General features: G+C 41.7%; 3 protein-coding genes across 3 annotated transcripts in view; 1 reads left to right on the top strand and 2 right to left on the bottom strand.

Moving 5' to 3' along the window:
* The window catches only part of VPS29 (VPS29, retromer complex component), a 5,355-nt gene extending 4,970 nt beyond the window's left edge, over positions 1-385 (bottom strand). Inside the window, 3 exon segments of the mRNA XM_019473265.1 lie at positions 2-91; positions 94-115; positions 261-385. Coding sequence (XP_019328810.1) covers positions 2-91; positions 94-115; positions 261-385 — 237 coding nt within the window.
* A 671-nt stretch (positions 386-1,056) lies between these two features.
* Positions 1,057-9,525, top strand: RAD9B (RAD9 checkpoint clamp component B). Its single transcript, XM_019473284.1, is given in 11 exon segments — positions 1,057-1,137; positions 1,139-1,255; positions 2,185-2,334; positions 2,845-2,959; positions 3,933-4,032; positions 4,922-5,028; positions 7,019-7,125; positions 7,610-7,674; positions 8,243-8,365; positions 8,779-9,046; positions 9,394-9,525. Coding segments are annotated over 11 exon segments (1,365 nt in total).
* An 880-nt stretch (positions 9,526-10,405) lies between these two features.
* The window catches only part of PPTC7 (PTC7 protein phosphatase homolog), a 23,254-nt gene continuing 16,469 nt past the window's right edge, over positions 10,406-17,190 (bottom strand). Inside the window, exons 5-6 of the mRNA XM_009283876.1 lie at positions 15,473-15,602; positions 10,406-14,077 (exon numbers count right to left, since the gene is read on the bottom strand). Of these exons, the coding sequence (XP_009282151.1) occupies positions 14,019-14,077; positions 15,473-15,602 (189 nt within the window). The 3' untranslated portion in view covers positions 10,406-14,018. The remainder of the gene's footprint in view (positions 14,078-15,472; positions 15,603-17,190) is intronic.

The raw sequence follows: 17,190 nt of genomic DNA, 5'->3' as shown, positions 1-17,190 counted from the left end.
GCGGCTCCTCCCGGAAGCCAAGCCGACGCCAATCACCCGCTACGGCGCCTCCGAAGGGCCAACCTAACCCGAAACGCGTTTCTTCGCAGCCACCCCTGCGGCTACATCCGGGTCTCTGAGGAGGGCTGGGCCCCTCCCCTCGCCCGCAAGGGGGCGTTTCCCGCCTTCTCGGCAGCCGTCGTGTGAGGGGAAGGGCGAGGCGAAGGGGGAGGCTCCGCAGCCCGCGGCGGGCCATGAAGTGTGTCATTGGGGGGGCTCACCTCAGAGGTACCCGTGGCCCCAGGGGAGGCAGCGAGCCTGGGACAGAGGGGTGTATGTGGGAGAAACAGGCACCCAGGAGCGGGGCCGCTTCAGGGCGGTACAGCTCAGCAGGGCCGGCGGCCATGGGGATGCGTGACTGGCCTGCTGGCACCCTGGGGTCCCTGGCACTGCCCTCGGTGGGCTTCCCCGTGGGGGCTTTCAGACTGTGCAAAGTGGGGCACGAAGCACTGGGAGCTGTGGCATGTCACGCCACGGTCACAGCAGAGCTGAGGAGCTGCCTCTTCCTCATGCCCAGGAGGACAAAGGCATTTTTGTGGGGCAACGTGCAGCCTCTGAAGGTTGTTCAGATTAGAGAGCAGAGGGCTGGATTTGTTGAACTTCCAGGTGGAGAACCCATCGCTTAGCTGGGCGCTGCCCTGTGCATGCCGTTCTGCTTCCAGAGGCCCAACTAAACCTGTGCGCAGCATTTCGTGCAAAATGCTGCTCTGCCAGTGCCAGGGTGGGCAAAGGCACATTTTGAGACCCACTACTGGTTTCTTCTCTGTTTCTTAGGGCTACATCTTTACAGATGTCGAATTGCTTACCTCTTGCTCAAACTTGTTGCCATCTACCAAATGTAATGTCTAACTTAAGTGGTGTTTTGTCTGATTAGATTGAATTAATTTGTGGTGACATCACGTCATGCCAGTTGCTGCAAAGCGACAGATGACATTTGAGGTGCGCCTCATCAGAGGCAGCTTTCAAAAACGTCAAGGTGTTTGTGCTACTAGAAAGTAAAGAGTAATGTTTTCCACCATGTCATCGGTTTTCTTTGAAACGCGTAGGAAATTTGTAATGTTTCCTCTTAAATTATTCTGGAGAAAATGCAGTATAACTTTTTTTTAACTTAGAATGCATATTGCACTGTTTTCTTTTCCTGCTAGTGTTTGGAAGAGCAATACATGCCATAGCACGTGTTAGTGATGAATTTTGGTTTGACCCCATAGAAAAAGGTGTAAGTGAATTTGATTTACTGTAATTTAAAAATCTTTCTTGAAAGCATAGTATTTATGTTGTTGGATATTGTGTTGTTTTCCTACAGGTACGCTTCAGTCTGAGTTACATTCTTGCTCAGCTTCCTCCACTTTCAATATGGACAAATGCCATATTTTCTGTCATTGTAATTATGCAGATTACATCATGGAAGATTCATTGCTACGCTGCCCCCAGTATTCTTCGATTTTTTGTTACGCAAGCTGAAGCTTGTCCAGAAAATCCGGATTAATACCAAGGGTTTTATTTCTGTTGTCATGGGTCAAAAGGTTTATGTTTTGTACCACATCAGAAGCTGCCTCTAAACAACATGTTTTGTACCAGTATGACTCACAGGAAGAATGCAACCATTAATATGCCTCTGATTAATCAAACACCATTTCCAGCAGAATTAGGGTTTTCTCTAGAGGTTTCTTTGTTAAAAGTGATCAACTCTCCTTAACTTGCTGGGAAGCTGGGAAATCAGAAGTGAAGATAATTTCTTTTTGTACCTGAAGAATTTCTGAGGTACTCGTAATGTCTTTGCTCATTTGTACGTATCATGTGGATGGGTGTACAGGAAGATTGTTTTATAATAAACTCCAGTCCTTCAAATGCCTCAAACGCAAGCGGAGCTTTAAGTGTTTACGTAACTCACACTTCAGGGCCACTTAAATGCCTGTAGCTTGGATTCCTATGGCTGTATTATACCAGTGACTTCTGACCAGTAATAATGAAGGTGATAAGTTTGAACGTGATTGTAGGCATGATGCATCTATATTTATTTTGAGATGTACACATTTAAAGGTTTTGTGGCTTAGGTATGGTACTGAAGCACAGAGATGGCTTTTTTGTGAAAGGGTCGGTATGAAATAGTTTTGAGTTAATAAATTATTTTACTTATATTTTCAGCTTGCCTTAAGATCAGTGAATTCTTCAAGGTCAGCATATGCATATGTCTTCTTCTCATCTATGTTTTTTCAACGTTACTGCTGGACAGCTGTGTCTCAACCATGTCAGAAGGAAAAACAGTTATCCCTCCCATGTAAATTGATAATTAAGGTACAGTTTAATGGATTGTTATGCACAGCTTTGTAAGCAGCAAATAAGCCAAATTTCCTAATGAAATTATAGGGGGACACTCATAGATGCATGTAGATGGCTCTAAATTCAAGTGCTTCTGAATAATTCTGCAAAAGAGAGCGTTGGTATTTAATTATGTTTAGAAGGCCTACCTCCTGAGCTGCACCCTGCCGTTTACAAAGTCTGAACCAGCTTAATCTTGGGGTGAAGGGATATCACATTTCTGCCTCTGGAGTGTTTCTCCTGTAGCCTTCAAAAACAGTATGAGGCAGGAGAGCTTTGACCAGTTGTCTAGCAAACGGGCCTGTTGGCCATGTATTGGGTGAGGATGGCGAGGATCGGTATCGGCTGCCTCAGCGTCTGCTTGCAAAGCAGTTTGGGGAAGCCATAAAAGCAGGAGCTTGAAATAAACAGTATGAAACTCGGGAAGTAACACTGCAAAATTGCTTGGTGAGTAACCTCTGTGCTGTGGTTTTTTTTTTTTTACAGTCAATTCTTCCTGTGTTTAGATGTGTAAATGTGCTGGAAAGGAATGTAGAAAAATGCAGCATTTATACAAATGTTAATGATCATCACATAACTTTTCAGCTCCTCTGCAAACATGGTAGGTTACACATAAAGTGACTTTACAGAAACAGAAGCAGTTTAAAACAGCAGGACAACATAATATTTAGTGTAATTATTAACTGAGTGTTATTGATGGAACTTTATGCCAAACACTTGCAGCCTCTTCACATCGTAATTTGTATTTATGAATACACGTGCATCACCTTGTTAAAATGAAGTTATAACAGGCTTTGTCAGACAAACGTTCTTCAGTTCAGTAGTTATGCATGCTGTATATTAATTGTCAGCCTACTGCTTACAACATTTAGAATTAGGCTGGAGTAAATTCTGAAAAAACACGTGTTATGGGAAGGGAGGGAAATCCTGTTTTGGCAGGTGTTTGAACTAGAGGATTTACAGGGTCTTTCCACTTCTAATACAGTTCTTCCACGCAGTGACAGGTCTGACATCCTCAGTCCAGCAGAACACCACGTACATTCATCAGTCTTTGCAAAACTCAAACCAACATCTGTCGACGTAGCTTGCTGAGCTGTGCTGTGCTGTGTAAATAGGCAGTGTTTTATATTATTAAAAATCTAGCTTGTATTAATAATAATGAGATAATCTACTGAGTTAGGTCTCAAGACAATTAAGCTCACTTAGGTCATGCTTATCTAGAAATACATAGAGATCTGTAGGGTTTGCCTTTTGTATTCCACCACCATTTGTATTATTATACCAGTTAAATATTGAAGCCTTTTTTCCCCTGCATTTGTTGCACTTGTTGCTGTTCACTTCTTGTGGATTCTTAAAAAACTCAGATGCTGGAGGGGCATAACTAACAGGAGGAAGTAAGTCTTAGATGGCAGGTTGATTCAGTTTTCTTTTTGTGGGTGAGTTACTTCCACGTAGCTAGAGTGAGCTGCTTGGTTACTTTCTCTATTGAGATTTCATAAAAGAACAATTAATACTGAAAAAACATTGAAAATTACAGACCAGCATTGATTTTTGTTCCTATCCTTTATACTTAGGTGTTGTAAAAACATATAATCTGACTTTTCAAGAATGTGATCCGTTGCAGGCTGTTTTTGCAAAGCACATGTGTCCAAACATACTTAAAGTCCACTCCAGGTAATGAATACAAAAATACTTTTCCTGAAAAAAAAAAAAAAAAAATCACACAGAAGGCAATATTGCTCTCATAGTCATTAACATAATCAAAATCTGATTAGGGCACAGTCAAAAATGGTGAATTCCTAAGTCCTGTATCCTAGTGCTTGATTTTTCACAGTACAACGTAAGAAATTTGGATCATTCTGCCATTAATCCTACTCAGTCTAACCTTGAGAAGCGTGTAATGTGTAATTTGGATTCACACCTGTGAGCAGCTTCCACCTATGACAAATAAAGTAGTGCTTTAATTTTATAGGCAAAGAATCCAGTGGTGAAATGCAGCCCTTTGGAAGAATCCAAGATTTGGCTTGTCTTTGCAAGCAAAGGCAAAGAACAGTTAGACTGCGCTTTTCCTGACAGCATTTCTGTTAGAAGCGTTTCTTGTGCACAGGAGCTCTTGTCACAATAACCAACCATTAAACCATTAAAGGTGTATAAAGTTATCTCTGTATAGATATTAGATACTGTGTTTATAAAAAGATTATGCAACTTCTAAAACTGCAAGCTTTTGAATAAAGAGTATAGGACTGAGGTTTGCTCAAAATTGTGATATATACATATAGAAAGGTAGCAGCAATATATATACGTAAGACTGATTTGGCAGCATACACAGGCATTAAATAGAAACAAATTTGCCTTCGTTACTAGTTGTATTTTTAGATTTCTTACGTACCTACTGGTATATAAATCAATTGAAAAGATACAGCACGCTTGAAGGGGTGCACATTCCAAAGGCAGTTTTTCCAACAGTATTGCCAAGTAATTTTAATTTCTAATGTGAGTAACAAATGTTAGCTAGTAATTTGTGGCATGTAAAATTATTTTAATGTTGAATGAAATTTTATAGGCTGCTGGCTGATATAATGATTCACTTTCCGACCAGCCAAGAAGAAGTAACCTTATCGGTTACTCCAATGAAAGTTTGTTTGAAGAGTTACACTGAGGAAGACACTGGTAAGGAAATTCAAAAGATGAAACAATATTGGGACTTTAAAACAGGTGAACTAAAGGAATAATAACTATTGCAACATAAACGGTGAATGCATTTTATGGCTGAATGAGATTTTTAAGAGAGGGAACATATATAGAGAGATTTTAAGTCATACTGCCACCCTCTGGTTTTAATATATTTTAAGAAAGTATGTTTGTAGTAACATTGTCCTGGTATCCGTGGCAGATACCGGACTGAGCAGCCAATTGCAATAAATTATGCCGCTTGCTGTAGGCTTGAATAGAGGTAATTACTGTGCTGCAAGAGCAGCAGCATGGCAACAGACAGGAAAAAGGAGATAATTTTATGTTTTAAAAAACTATTTAAATCTGAATGCCGTAATTATAGAATTGATATCATTATGGGGTATATTTTAGTATAAGGGCAATACAGTGTGTTAGCTGGCCTAACACTGTTATGCTGCGCACTGCCATTTTCAGATCTCCATCTGAGATGGAGAACAATCTACATTCTTGGTGTGTGACTCAAACTAATTTTAAAGTTATAATTGTGTTTTTGAAGAATAGGTTCTGGTATATCATATAATAAAGGGATGTTTTTCATACTTGCTTATGAGCAAAGCTGAGGATAATGACCTAGAAAAAGATGACTGCCTAGAGCGTAGGGGCGGAGATTGTGCTGAGAACAGGCTAAAGCAGTGGAGAGCGAGGAGGATTAAGCGGTGGAAACTGACTGGAGCGAAACAGGGAAGAAATTACTGAAAATAAAAAGACACTAAAAAGATTACATTTTGAATGACAAATTTTGTTGTTTTAGAAACTGTATACACTTACGGGGGTTATTGTAAGAAAGAAAGTGAAAAAAAAGGTAGGTAAAAATTTAATGAGATACTAAAACCAAATAGTCAAGGAGAAAAAGGAGGAATTACAAGCATTGTTCTTGCTGCGTAGCCTGTGATGCAGTATATTGCCTGCAGCAAATGTTCTGTATGCACTGAAACAAAACGTGTCCTTTGAACGTATCATCTGGCGATGGCTTGGGTTTTTCCACATTCAGGTTTAATTTTCAAAGAAAGAAATTACACCTTCTGCCTAGACTTGTTTTCGTTTGCATGTGGTGGGCTCTGCCTTGCAGAAGCTGGCGGGTGTGTTATAGGTGTATATTTCTACAGTTTTAAGGAACTTTACAAGATTATATTTGAACACGCAATGGGGCCTTGTTGAAGGCTGAGATTAAAAAAACCCCCAAACCTGTTGAGCAGAGAAACAAAAGACTGGGAACAGTTTGTAATGCTTTGTTAGCAGCCTGGCTTTGGAAGAGAACTGGATAGGTTCCTGGATAGGTGTGTACTGTTTAAGCTGCTGTAAAATTTTTCTGAATGCGTCTGAGACTATAACGCATCATGGAAGTACCCTCTTACTTTCTTCTCACACACCTAGTAACAACTACGGACTAATGTAACGATAACAAGCAACAACCGAATACCCGTAACTGAAGAGCCTATTTCCTGTTGCCACTTACGTATCAGGAAAAGATTATAATTTAAAACAAAGAACCTAAGTCCACCTTCATTGTCCTCTGATGATTGTCAGCAATTATGATTAATCTGTTAAAGTCATGCTGCATTTTGGTCTTCCCATCTATGCAACAATAAGCAGCCGGTAGTACTATTTGTGATGAACGCCTGTCGACAAAGCAGATTTGCAAGAACGACAGTAGGTATCAGGTTAGATCACAGAGTGGAACCTAAAATAGGTTCTGTTAAAAGCCTTTATGTTTAAATCTATATAATATACTGTAAATAAATTGAGGCTTTTGTTTTACTTAATAACAAAATAAATTTAGATAAATATTTATTACTGTTAGTCACTATAAAAATACAAGTATTTGTTCAAACGATGCTGATGTAAAAACCTCACGGTTATAGTCATAGTTTTGTTGAGTTCAAACTTCACTCCTTTGAGTCCTTGACTTTCTTGTTACTTTAAACAGGTTTTTCAAAGACAATGCTTACTGAAATACAACTAAATCCAGATGAATTTGACTACTTCCAAGTTGGAGTAGATTCTGAAGTGACGTTTTGCCTTAAAGAATTGAGGGTAAAGTAAGAGTTTGTCTTGAAAATAAAACATTTCCCATTAATTTGCCTGACTTGACCAGGACGATGCAGCATGGTCCCTGCAGAATGGCCGAGGGAGTGTTCCACCAGGCCTCCTGACCAGCAGCAGTATTTCACCAGCTGGTTGAGGATTGGCTTTAAAAACCAGGATCTTCAGGACACTGCCGAGTCCCTCACAGTGGCCTTTGAAAGGCAAGCGAAACATTTTTAAAGCAACAAAAACGTAGTTGCAGTGCTGGGCAGACACGCTCTGACTGTGCTGGAGAAAGCATCGTGGCCACAGAAGTTCCACATGCAGAAGCTTCTTTGGCAACGCTCCAGGCAGGGAAGGCAAGAACTGTATTCTGGAGGCAGTAGACTTTCCCCCTCTTTTTACCAGTAAACAGCAGCTGGGATAAACTTACATTCTAATATAGATCTTCTGTTTTTAAAACGGCGCTTAACCACCCACCCCTTCTTTTCAGGGACTGCTAGCATTTTCAGAAGCTACCAGTGTTCCCGTCTCAATCCATTTTGACATATCTGGAAAGTACGTTTTGGAACATACCTATCTAGAACTGCTGCAGTTACAACTCTACGGTCGATTTTTGTCCGCAGGTTACTCAATGAGTGTTTAACTGGAACAGTAAAACAGATTTTCATTTCGTACCAAAAGCTGTCTTTCAAATCTGCGATACAGGGTTGAATAGTTTGTTATTATGCATAAAGCATTTAACACCGGCACCAGCATTGCTAAGCTAGCCATGCTGACTAACGAGCACCTATCTATGTTACCTGGACACTTCAGGCTCTCAGTCTAATGCATGCAATGATTTTATGTAGTAGTCTAAAGAAACAATACATTTTCTGTTTAAAATACAATTTTAACTGTTACATACCTAAAACTATAGTTTGAGTAAGTATAATGTATAGCATTTGCTCATTGGTGCATTTACAACTGTAACAGGAAGCCATCTCATATTGTTCAGCAGCAAATACGTTAGATTTTCAGCGGAGGCACTTTTTAATCTTTATGTATAGAATTGCACGAGCCGTGTTTCCTCCCACGATGTGTGTAATTATGCGTGCTGTTTAAGTCTCTGAATATCTGTGTTTAGACCAATTGCTTTCGGCGTTGAAGATACGGTGCTGGAAGCCAGCTTTATCTTGGCTACCTTGTCTGATGTCGAAACGGAGACGGCTTCCCAGCAGCCTCCCTGCGTTTCACAGCGGCAGGAAAGGTAACGGCGGGCTTTGGGGCAGGTGAGGGAGGCAGACTGCCTAAGGGGATGGAAAACTGGAGTTTAGTTTTCCAGCCAAGTCAGATTTAAGATGGAAAGGAAGTGATCTGCTCGTTCTGGCAGGGTGTTGGTAAGCATTGTACGGATCCTGGAGGCTCTGTTCATAGGAAAGCACTCTGTGATCTAGACAGGTTCAGGAACATGTTGGCATCATACAGAGCAATAAAACTTGGTGCAACAGAGCGCACTCCGTGCTAGCTTCTGCTTTCCTTTATCTCCACGGGGTTCTGTTGCAGGAGGAGGGGAAGGGAAGAATCTAAAGCCATAATGCTTTTCATTAACAGAAAATAAAGACTTTCTAACAAAACCATGTAAAAACCAGTTACTAACCTGACCCACTCTTTCCAATCCAGCTTGAAGGCACGCACGGGTAAATCTGAAAAAACCTCCATGGATAAAGCTAGCAATGCAGAAGCAGCTGCTTCCAAAAAGCCACGGTGGAATGGAAATGCACCGAACACAGGGTCGGCGAAAACCACGAGTCCTTTGGCAAAACAAGAGATTAAAAGTATTCCCAGAGTCGCAAAGAAAGGTACGACAGGCGTAGCTGGAACAGCCATAACCGAGGCAGAGGACCATGCGATGCTGGAAGGAGAGGCAACAGAGTCTCGTTATCAGAAGGTGAGGAGGCTCCCCATCGCGTTTACAGTGGAATACCCTAGCTGGTATTGAGCTGGACACTACCCGTAGTCTGGGGGTTACTACACGTTGATACTCGGTTCTCCACGTGGCGGTTCAATGGAACCGGCTTTCACAGCAGCGTAGCTGACAAGAAAGGCCACTACCCTGGCTAACTGTAACGCTGGCAATAGTCACAGATGGCAGGTGTGTTTTACTAGGAAACACTGTAGACCGGTAAAGATTTTAAAGTGTGCTTTTAAAGTGACAAAAGCTTCAGAAATACCCAATAACCCCCAAATTCTGTATCACATGCAATTTCTTACTTCTATAAATGTTGCATTTTCCAGTTTCATTCCTTATTTTTTGGAGCGGTTTGTTGTAAGGAGAAGGATGCCATCAGTCACACCTTCCACAGCTTAGCAACACCTAGCGACGCCGAAGAGGATTCTGGCAGTGGGCAGAGCTCCCAAGTTCTCTAGGAACACAAAGCGTTTGAATCCAAGTGAAGACTATCGGGGACTGCCTTGAAAGATAAAAGTGTGTTTGACATGGTAATTGCGGAGCTGTTCCTAGTTTTAGAAAGAAGTTTAACTGCAGTTCCTCTGCAAGTTAGAACCCGATGGAAACTGTATTCTGAGCTTGTGTGGTGAACTGCATTTCACCACTACCTATTCAGACAGCCTGGAAAGCGGGAATCCTGCTCAAACGGGGCCCGTTTCCTTTTTCCGCAAGACAGACATAAGAAAAGGACAAAACTCAACTCGGTAGCGAGTGCTGTCAGTACAGGTTCAGCGTTTATTCACCGTTTACGTTAACCACCAGCACGGGTCATTGTCACAACGCAATACAAATTGAGGGCGTGATTGACTAGATTGAGATTTGCGTATTATGTGTTCTGTAGGTACCCTGCTTTGGATGTCCAGCTCTCCAGTACGTTCTCACTAGAGAAGTCAAGCTGTGTTATCGCCTCAGGCAAATTAAGCCGCTCTGGTGAAGTTCAGAGTGCTGGAAAAATAAACCCTTCCACTCTGGCATAGCCGAACACGTCGGTGCTAGAGAATAGCTGGTGTTTTTACAGAAGCTGTGTAGAACTGGCATTGAACTGAATAACCAAAGTTGTCATAGAAATGCCTTTAAAAAAATAAAAGCGATGTTTGAAAGCAGGAGTTTCAGGGGCTTTTGTGTTTCAGACTTGCATTGTTCTTTTCCCTCTCCCTGCCTCGTCATTCAAACGCGGGGTTGAGAACGCTGTTCGAAGGCCTAAGCGAGAGCCCAACACCCCGAGCACGGGCGGCGACATCACTGCATTGACAAACAGAGGTTTTGCAGTCAACTTCAAAAAAAAAACCCAAGACATTTTAGTATAAATACTATATTTATTAAATATCTTTACAATTCATTTAAATGTATTTACAGAACTATTCCTGCATAAGTTATACCTCAGACATGAAATTCACATAATTGCCTCTTAGGTAAGCATAGATGATAGTCTCATTTTAACAACAACAAAAAAAGCATCCTCATTAGATACAGACTCAGATTTGCTTCATTATTTCAGCTATCTTTGTAAGAAACTACTTCATACAGTCAGTTCCTACACACGCAGTCTGGTTTTTTGCCCTGGAGAAAGGATGTCCGTTAGCGGGAGACAGAGATTCCACCACAAAATCCCTCCCGTCTTCGCCAGACCTTCGCCTCGCCCTTCTCCTTTACTCGGTCGTAACTGTCTGGTCCCAAAAGCTGGTTTTCGGTTTGGTTTCTTTTCGGCCATACCTTCTTCACAAACAGGAAGAAAGTGCATTTAGAGGGAAACTGTATGTCGCAGGTCTCCCAAAGATAGCCATAAAAGTAGCAAGGAACCACAGAGTTTTTCCAATTCACCACATCTTAGCCCTGTTTGACCCAAATACCTAGTAACGCCGCTGCAGAAATCCCAGCTCCTGCCAGCCCCGTTACGTTACGTGGTTACCGGTGTATGGAACTCTTCCTCTTCCTTCCGACCACCGCCCCCAAACCACCAGCTCCTGTAACACGCACGCCCCCCCTGCAGCGGCTGAAAGGCAGCCTGTGCTCCGCTCACGCACACTGCCGTTTCACGGAACACCCTTCTTGTACGTTCCTCTCGTGAACGGTCACCATAATCTAATTCCTAGGAAGTGTTACTGCTTCATGCATCGTTTAAAATTATTTCGATAGTATGGGCCCTGTCATTTCCTTTCCCAAAAATTTATTGTGCGCAGACAGCTTAAGTTCATAGGAAGAAAATAGGTTTGATATGTTTAGAGTGCACATCTTAAAAAAAAAAAAAAAAGAAAAAAAAAGAAAACCAAAAACAATCAAGCATGTGATAAAAATATCAATTCTTTATAATACAGTATTGCTTTATAAACAGATGGAAAAGCTATAAGCTTTACTGGTCTTTGGTGTGTCCGGTGAGGGATAAACTCATGATTTGTAAATCAAAATCCAAATTTGTTCATTATTAAAAAAAAAAAGTAATAATCACGATGTGATATGAGGCAAATGGCTTTGTAGCTACTGCTCAGCTAAGAACGGCTTTAACGGAGAGCGCGAGGCTTGGCGTCACACCCGCCAGGCAGCACGGTTCAGCTTTGGAGAAGGCTGGCCGAGTTTCTCCGCTCGGGGATTCCAGACCCCGGACCAGCAGCGGCAGAGTACAGCGCACGCAACACCTCAGGCGGGGGTAAGCACCTTCGCCATACGCGTCCATCCGACCGGCACGCATCTCCCGGTGTATAGTTCTAGAAAGCGGGGGGGAAAAATAACGAGGGCTGGGGACGAGCGCGCTGAGAGCGAGGGGTCCGAGTGCAGCACAGCCCAGGTCTGCAGGGGCATCATTTTAAGGTAAGTTCAAGGGAAAGAACAATTGATCAAATCTGCTCTAATCAAGAAGCGTGACAGTAAATACTGGAGAATAAAATGTAAAGAGACCCAGATTTGAGAGAGACCCCCCCCTCCCAAATGCTAGAAACAAAGCCCTGTACTGCAGCGTGAATACATTCCTTCTAACGAGACAGCTGGACACAGCTTGTTCAATTTTAAAAAACAACAAGGACTGACGATTTGTGCAAAGTTGTCCACCACTCGCTGTTCCACGGATCGCAAAACTAATTAGTTTTTCTTCATTAATATAATCCTCCCCATACCCTCACCAAAATAGCATTTTGGTCAAGTTAGGGTAGTTAAGGCATTTTGACGAGTAATGATTTAAAATAGATAGCTAACATGCCAATTTAGGAATAGCAGATAAATTACTGAAGAGCTTCCAAATTAATCACTTATTATAAATGAAATGCCTGTTACAAGCATGACGCATTGAAATATAGTAAAATGACATGTACATGGTACATGTTAAATGATCTTAAATAAAAGCTTGACATAGTTACGCAAATATACAGTACAAGTCCACAAAAATTCTTTAAACAAGTTGAGGTAACCTCAAACTTAAACAGTTTTAATACAATAAACCAGGTAGTAAAAATCTCCTTTTGAGAGCAGGTAAGATTACTTACTGACCGAGTTTAACTGCACTCACCTAAACAGCAACATTACCCGACTTTTTATATATAAAAACATGGCTTTAATTTATTTCTACATACTTTTCTACCAGCAAAAAAGTTAATGAAAAACTGACCAAAAATATATATATCTTTACAGCTATCAGCTTTTTGTATGAACCTCGGGAAAGAAAAAGGAAAGCTTGCTGGAACGGGGGGAACGAATGTGAGCTACTGTAATTCAAAAGGAAATGTAATATTGCAAAGTGGCTGTTAGGTGACTGTAAACATCATTAAGGTTCATTCCGAAAACCCTAAACTTTAGTTACTGAAATGTAAGTTTTTCTGATTATTCATTAAGAGTTTCCATTTATGTACTTACTGCTGCTGCCACAGCCTAAGAAAGAGGTGCTTGTCTGAGAATCAGAAAGATAAGGATCAACTGGACTTAAACTGGTGCAGCATATTCTGTTCTACACAAGCGAGAATGGCAATTGTTAACACAAATTATGTTTCGTTAACAACAGAATTATCTACCAAAAGTGAAGACGTTCAGAGTTGAGGATGATCTGTTCTTTGTGCAACTTCCCACTGTAGCATTTATGCCGTATCATCCCGCGCTGGTGAGATGGGTTAAAATGCTGAAAGGACCTCAACTTTGGCCAGCTCGGCTTTTTGAGACTGAGTTAAGATTTTTGTCAAAAAACCAAAAGAAAACAAAAAACCCCCAGCATTATCCACAGCCAAAACATCCAGATACCAGGCCCATTACGGACGAATGATCTGCAGAACTTTTAAGATCACAGTTAAGCACCTGAAATCACAAAACACATTTGCATCCATATAACTTGAACTAAGTATGTTTTTTGAAATTTCGTACTAGAAAAGGCTCCTAGGCTGACACCATGTATGGCAAGAGCAGAATGTTTACAGCAGTTATAAATCTCCTGAAAACTGGAGCTTAGAAACACGAAACCTCAGCTATCACTGTTACAAGACTATGCTTATGAAACTGTGTTCTGTAACATACCCTTTAATGAATAGTGAATGTTTCTAGTAAATAGAGTAATACGCCCTCTTAGAGAGGTTCTAGCTATTGAATCTAGTTTGAAAGATGATAAACCAATCCTACTCCTTTGAAAGTAAGTCACATTTCGAACGCAGTAACGATGTGGGATTGATCCTCCCCCTTTTAAGGACAATGACTAAGCTCTGAAAGACATGCTTCAAGCCTTGAGCTTCTTCATTTCTTGCTGGCAGACAAAGACCAGTGTACTACGAGAGTGGTTCTTAACAAGGACTTCAGTTGCGTCTCAAGACAGGCAACGAGCTCGAGAACCGGCTGCCGAGATCAGCTGCGAAGGAAGAAAGCAATCCTGCCAGCAGGAAACCGTATGTGTGAAGCTAGGAGCTCGGGGCTAACAAAAACGTCAGAAGCTGACACTCCGGGCAGATCAGTCTGTATACTCGGCCACAATAGAAAGAAGGACGGTGATGTCATCTGGTTTTCCCCCTGTAATATAAGAAAAGTAAAACTATTGCGTCAAACCGCAGTGGGTCATCTTCTTATAATCTGTGACATTCCCCCATGGAAAGCTCTTTAAAAAACAGCTTGAATATTCAAAAGTTGTTTTGTGTAGACACAAAAACTCTGCTTCCTCCACCTCCTTTCCAGAACACAACTGAGGGTAGCAATGACATTTAACACAGCAAAAAAGCGCTCTCCTTTTAAGCTATAGTAAGATCACAAACTACTAAAAGGAGTACAGAACCTCGAACACTGCTGTTAGCCGGCAGAGCAGAAAGCCTGTTTTCAAGCAGACTAGTTATTTATTTAATAGATTACAAAAAACCTGACATTGCTTTGTTACAGGCAAGCTGCAATGAAAGCCGGTATCTTCTCAGGAATTTCTACTGTAAATCAAACACCTCTTTAGCATTTTCTCCAGCACTATATTACTGCATATCTTTCTAAAAGCTACTTAACATTTTTAGTAGTCACTTTTCAAACCTCAACAGCAAGAGCAATACACTCAAATCCTAGAGGAACAGCTCAGAGAAGAGGTATTTCGTTATGGAGACAGTCAAACCAGTCCTGTGGACTCGGGAGATCTGCAGTTTCGTTCCCGAATGACTGAGCTTTGTAGCAACATGGAGCCCAAAGAGCTATTGTCTCCACCTTTAGGAAAGATGCTTAAGGGTCTTGCAGGAAATCCTGCCCTCCTGATCAGAGATAATGAGAACATCTTTACTAGCAGAATTTTACTTATTTATTTATTAAAAAAAAAAAAGAAAGAAAAAGAAAGGTGTTTGATAGGACTCTGAACTCTGCCAGGTGTCAGTATCTGTCTAGAGCGTAGGAAATAAAACCAACAGAGAGATCAGGACGGGGATGCTAGTGGTACAAGGGTCAGAAGTTTGAACCAAAAAAACCCCAAACCAACACCAAAGAGTGGGCAGAATCTCAACTAAAAAGCATCAATAGAAGACCTTAAAAAAAACAAACCAACAACAAACACCACCACCCACACACCGCCACCCACACACCCAAATCCAAGGAACAAGTCAAGTACAGTTTTCCTAAGAGCCCGGAGAACTTGTGCCAGGCAGGATTCCTGGAGCAGGAGTGTACATATTAGGTTAAAAAAAAAAATATATATATCAGTGCACTGCGTTCTCTGCATTCCAGCTGCTTCCCCACAGGAGGCTTCTGATCAGCCGGGGCCTGGGATGACCTGCGTCAGGAGCTGGGGTCCTTGCCAAACCCCACGCGCTAGATTGGCGCTCTGCTGCCAACCACATTTCTTAACGCTCTGTTTTCCTATCGGATTCTGGAACAACAGAACTTCACTTTGCTTAAGATTTCTCAAAGATAGCAGGAGTGGGAGGAGGAGAAAAAAAATCTTACCTCTCACATTCAATCCATTGTCACATGCAAACTGTGCAAACGGCGACATGTAAGTGGGATCATATGCCAGCTCGTGAGCTTGCTCAGCAATGCTTCTTGCAGTCTGCTGTATACTCTCATAGTTGGAGTTCTAAATTAACGAGGAAAAAAGTTTATTCTTACAAGGAAGGTAGTTGTTTTGCTGATGCGTGTCAGTTCTATAGATCCCTGACTGCCGGATCTCTCTCTCACAGATTAGTGCACTAGTTACCACCTTCGCTTCCAAATCATAGAATCATTAAGGTTGGAAAAGACCTCTAAGATCATGGAGTCCAACCGTCGACCCAACACCACCACCCACTAAACCATGTCCCTAAGCGCCGCATCTACATGTCTTTTAAATACTTCCAGGGATGGGGACTCAAATGGAACCCTCACCATCTTTTAGGCTTTATCAATTTGGGTTAGAACTGCAAATCTTTACAACTGAAGTCCAGACCTCTAATCCCTACCAGCAGCTACAAGACTTGGTTTTGGAGGATTTGAGAAACTTAGAAGACTAATACTCAAAATAGACTAAACAGTCTCACCTGAGGGAAGTAGGATATTTGATAGCTATACTAGCAGTTCTCACTGAAAGAACCATCGTTCCCCCACAAAGTAGGCTCTGTTGAAGTAATTATGTTTTACCCCGAATGCGAAGTCTTACTTCTCTGACCCTCTTACGCAAATCGACAAGAGCACACTTGGGGAGAAGGGGCGCTTTAAAAGTTAGATGAGAAAAAAATTTATCGAGCATGCAAACTTTCTACGGACCACATTTTAAGTGCCTTTTTTTTTTTTCCGTTTCAGTAACTCTGCTGCTTTACTCCAAGACTTTTCTTACTGAAGCCAACGCGACACGACACCCGCTACTCTTTTTGTTTATAACTATTTTAAAATGCCTTGTCATTTCAAGAGTCTTCCCCGCAGTTTGGGGAATTAGCAGGCATTTACATGCTTAACTTTTGGCTGAACTTCACAGGGAACCTGGCCTTTCCCAAACACGCCAAAAGGTGGAGCTCAGCTTTCTTCCACAAGGGAATTCCATCTCCAGCATCCGCCCAGGCTAACCTTACATCTACCCAGCAAAAGGAAGGTGGGAGTACAGCAGACAGAGGTATATGATCTGGCCACAGCGTTAAGTAACAGCCACGCCGGTTAGCGTCCAGCCCACCAGGCCCTTCCAAACCATGACAGCATGCCAATACATCTTCAGTGCTGTCATTACCTTTGCTAACTAGATTAAAGCCTCTTGTGACAGCTCGTGCTCGCGTTTTCCATTTCACAGCACAGCTTCTCAATTTCAGACCTGAATATTGCACCGAGAAGAGGGGAGAGTGATAGTGGGGACTGCAGAGACAGGGAAACACAAGGGTCCGCCTGATGTGCAGAGGCCTCTCAGACATTTTGTCTGTAAGGACCCATTCCCTGTCTGACACCACCTTTCAGTTATGTAGCTGCAGGGTAAGAGCAGGCAAAACTTTTTTAAAACCGCGCTATAATTCTACGTTAACCTTATTTGCATTTCATAACAAAATACTTTCCTCAGGGAGTTATACATATTGATATCTCCTAAGTATACTTTCCTTTCTGTAAGTAAATAGCCTTCAGCTAAATGTTCTCATCCAAATTAAAATATTTTAATGTATTTTTACTATTTAAAAAGAACGTGTGTGGTCACTAACCTGGAAAAGTTG

Source organism: Aptenodytes forsteri, unplaced genomic scaffold (assembly GCF_000699145.1).
Source record: "Aptenodytes forsteri isolate BGI_AS27 unplaced genomic scaffold, ASM69914v1 Scaffold118, whole genome shotgun sequence".
NCBI classification, from domain to species: domain Eukaryota; kingdom Metazoa; phylum Chordata; class Aves; order Sphenisciformes; family Spheniscidae; genus Aptenodytes; species Aptenodytes forsteri.
Note: the sequence above shows the minus strand (reverse complement) of the source record. Positions and strands in the feature narration are given on the sequence as shown.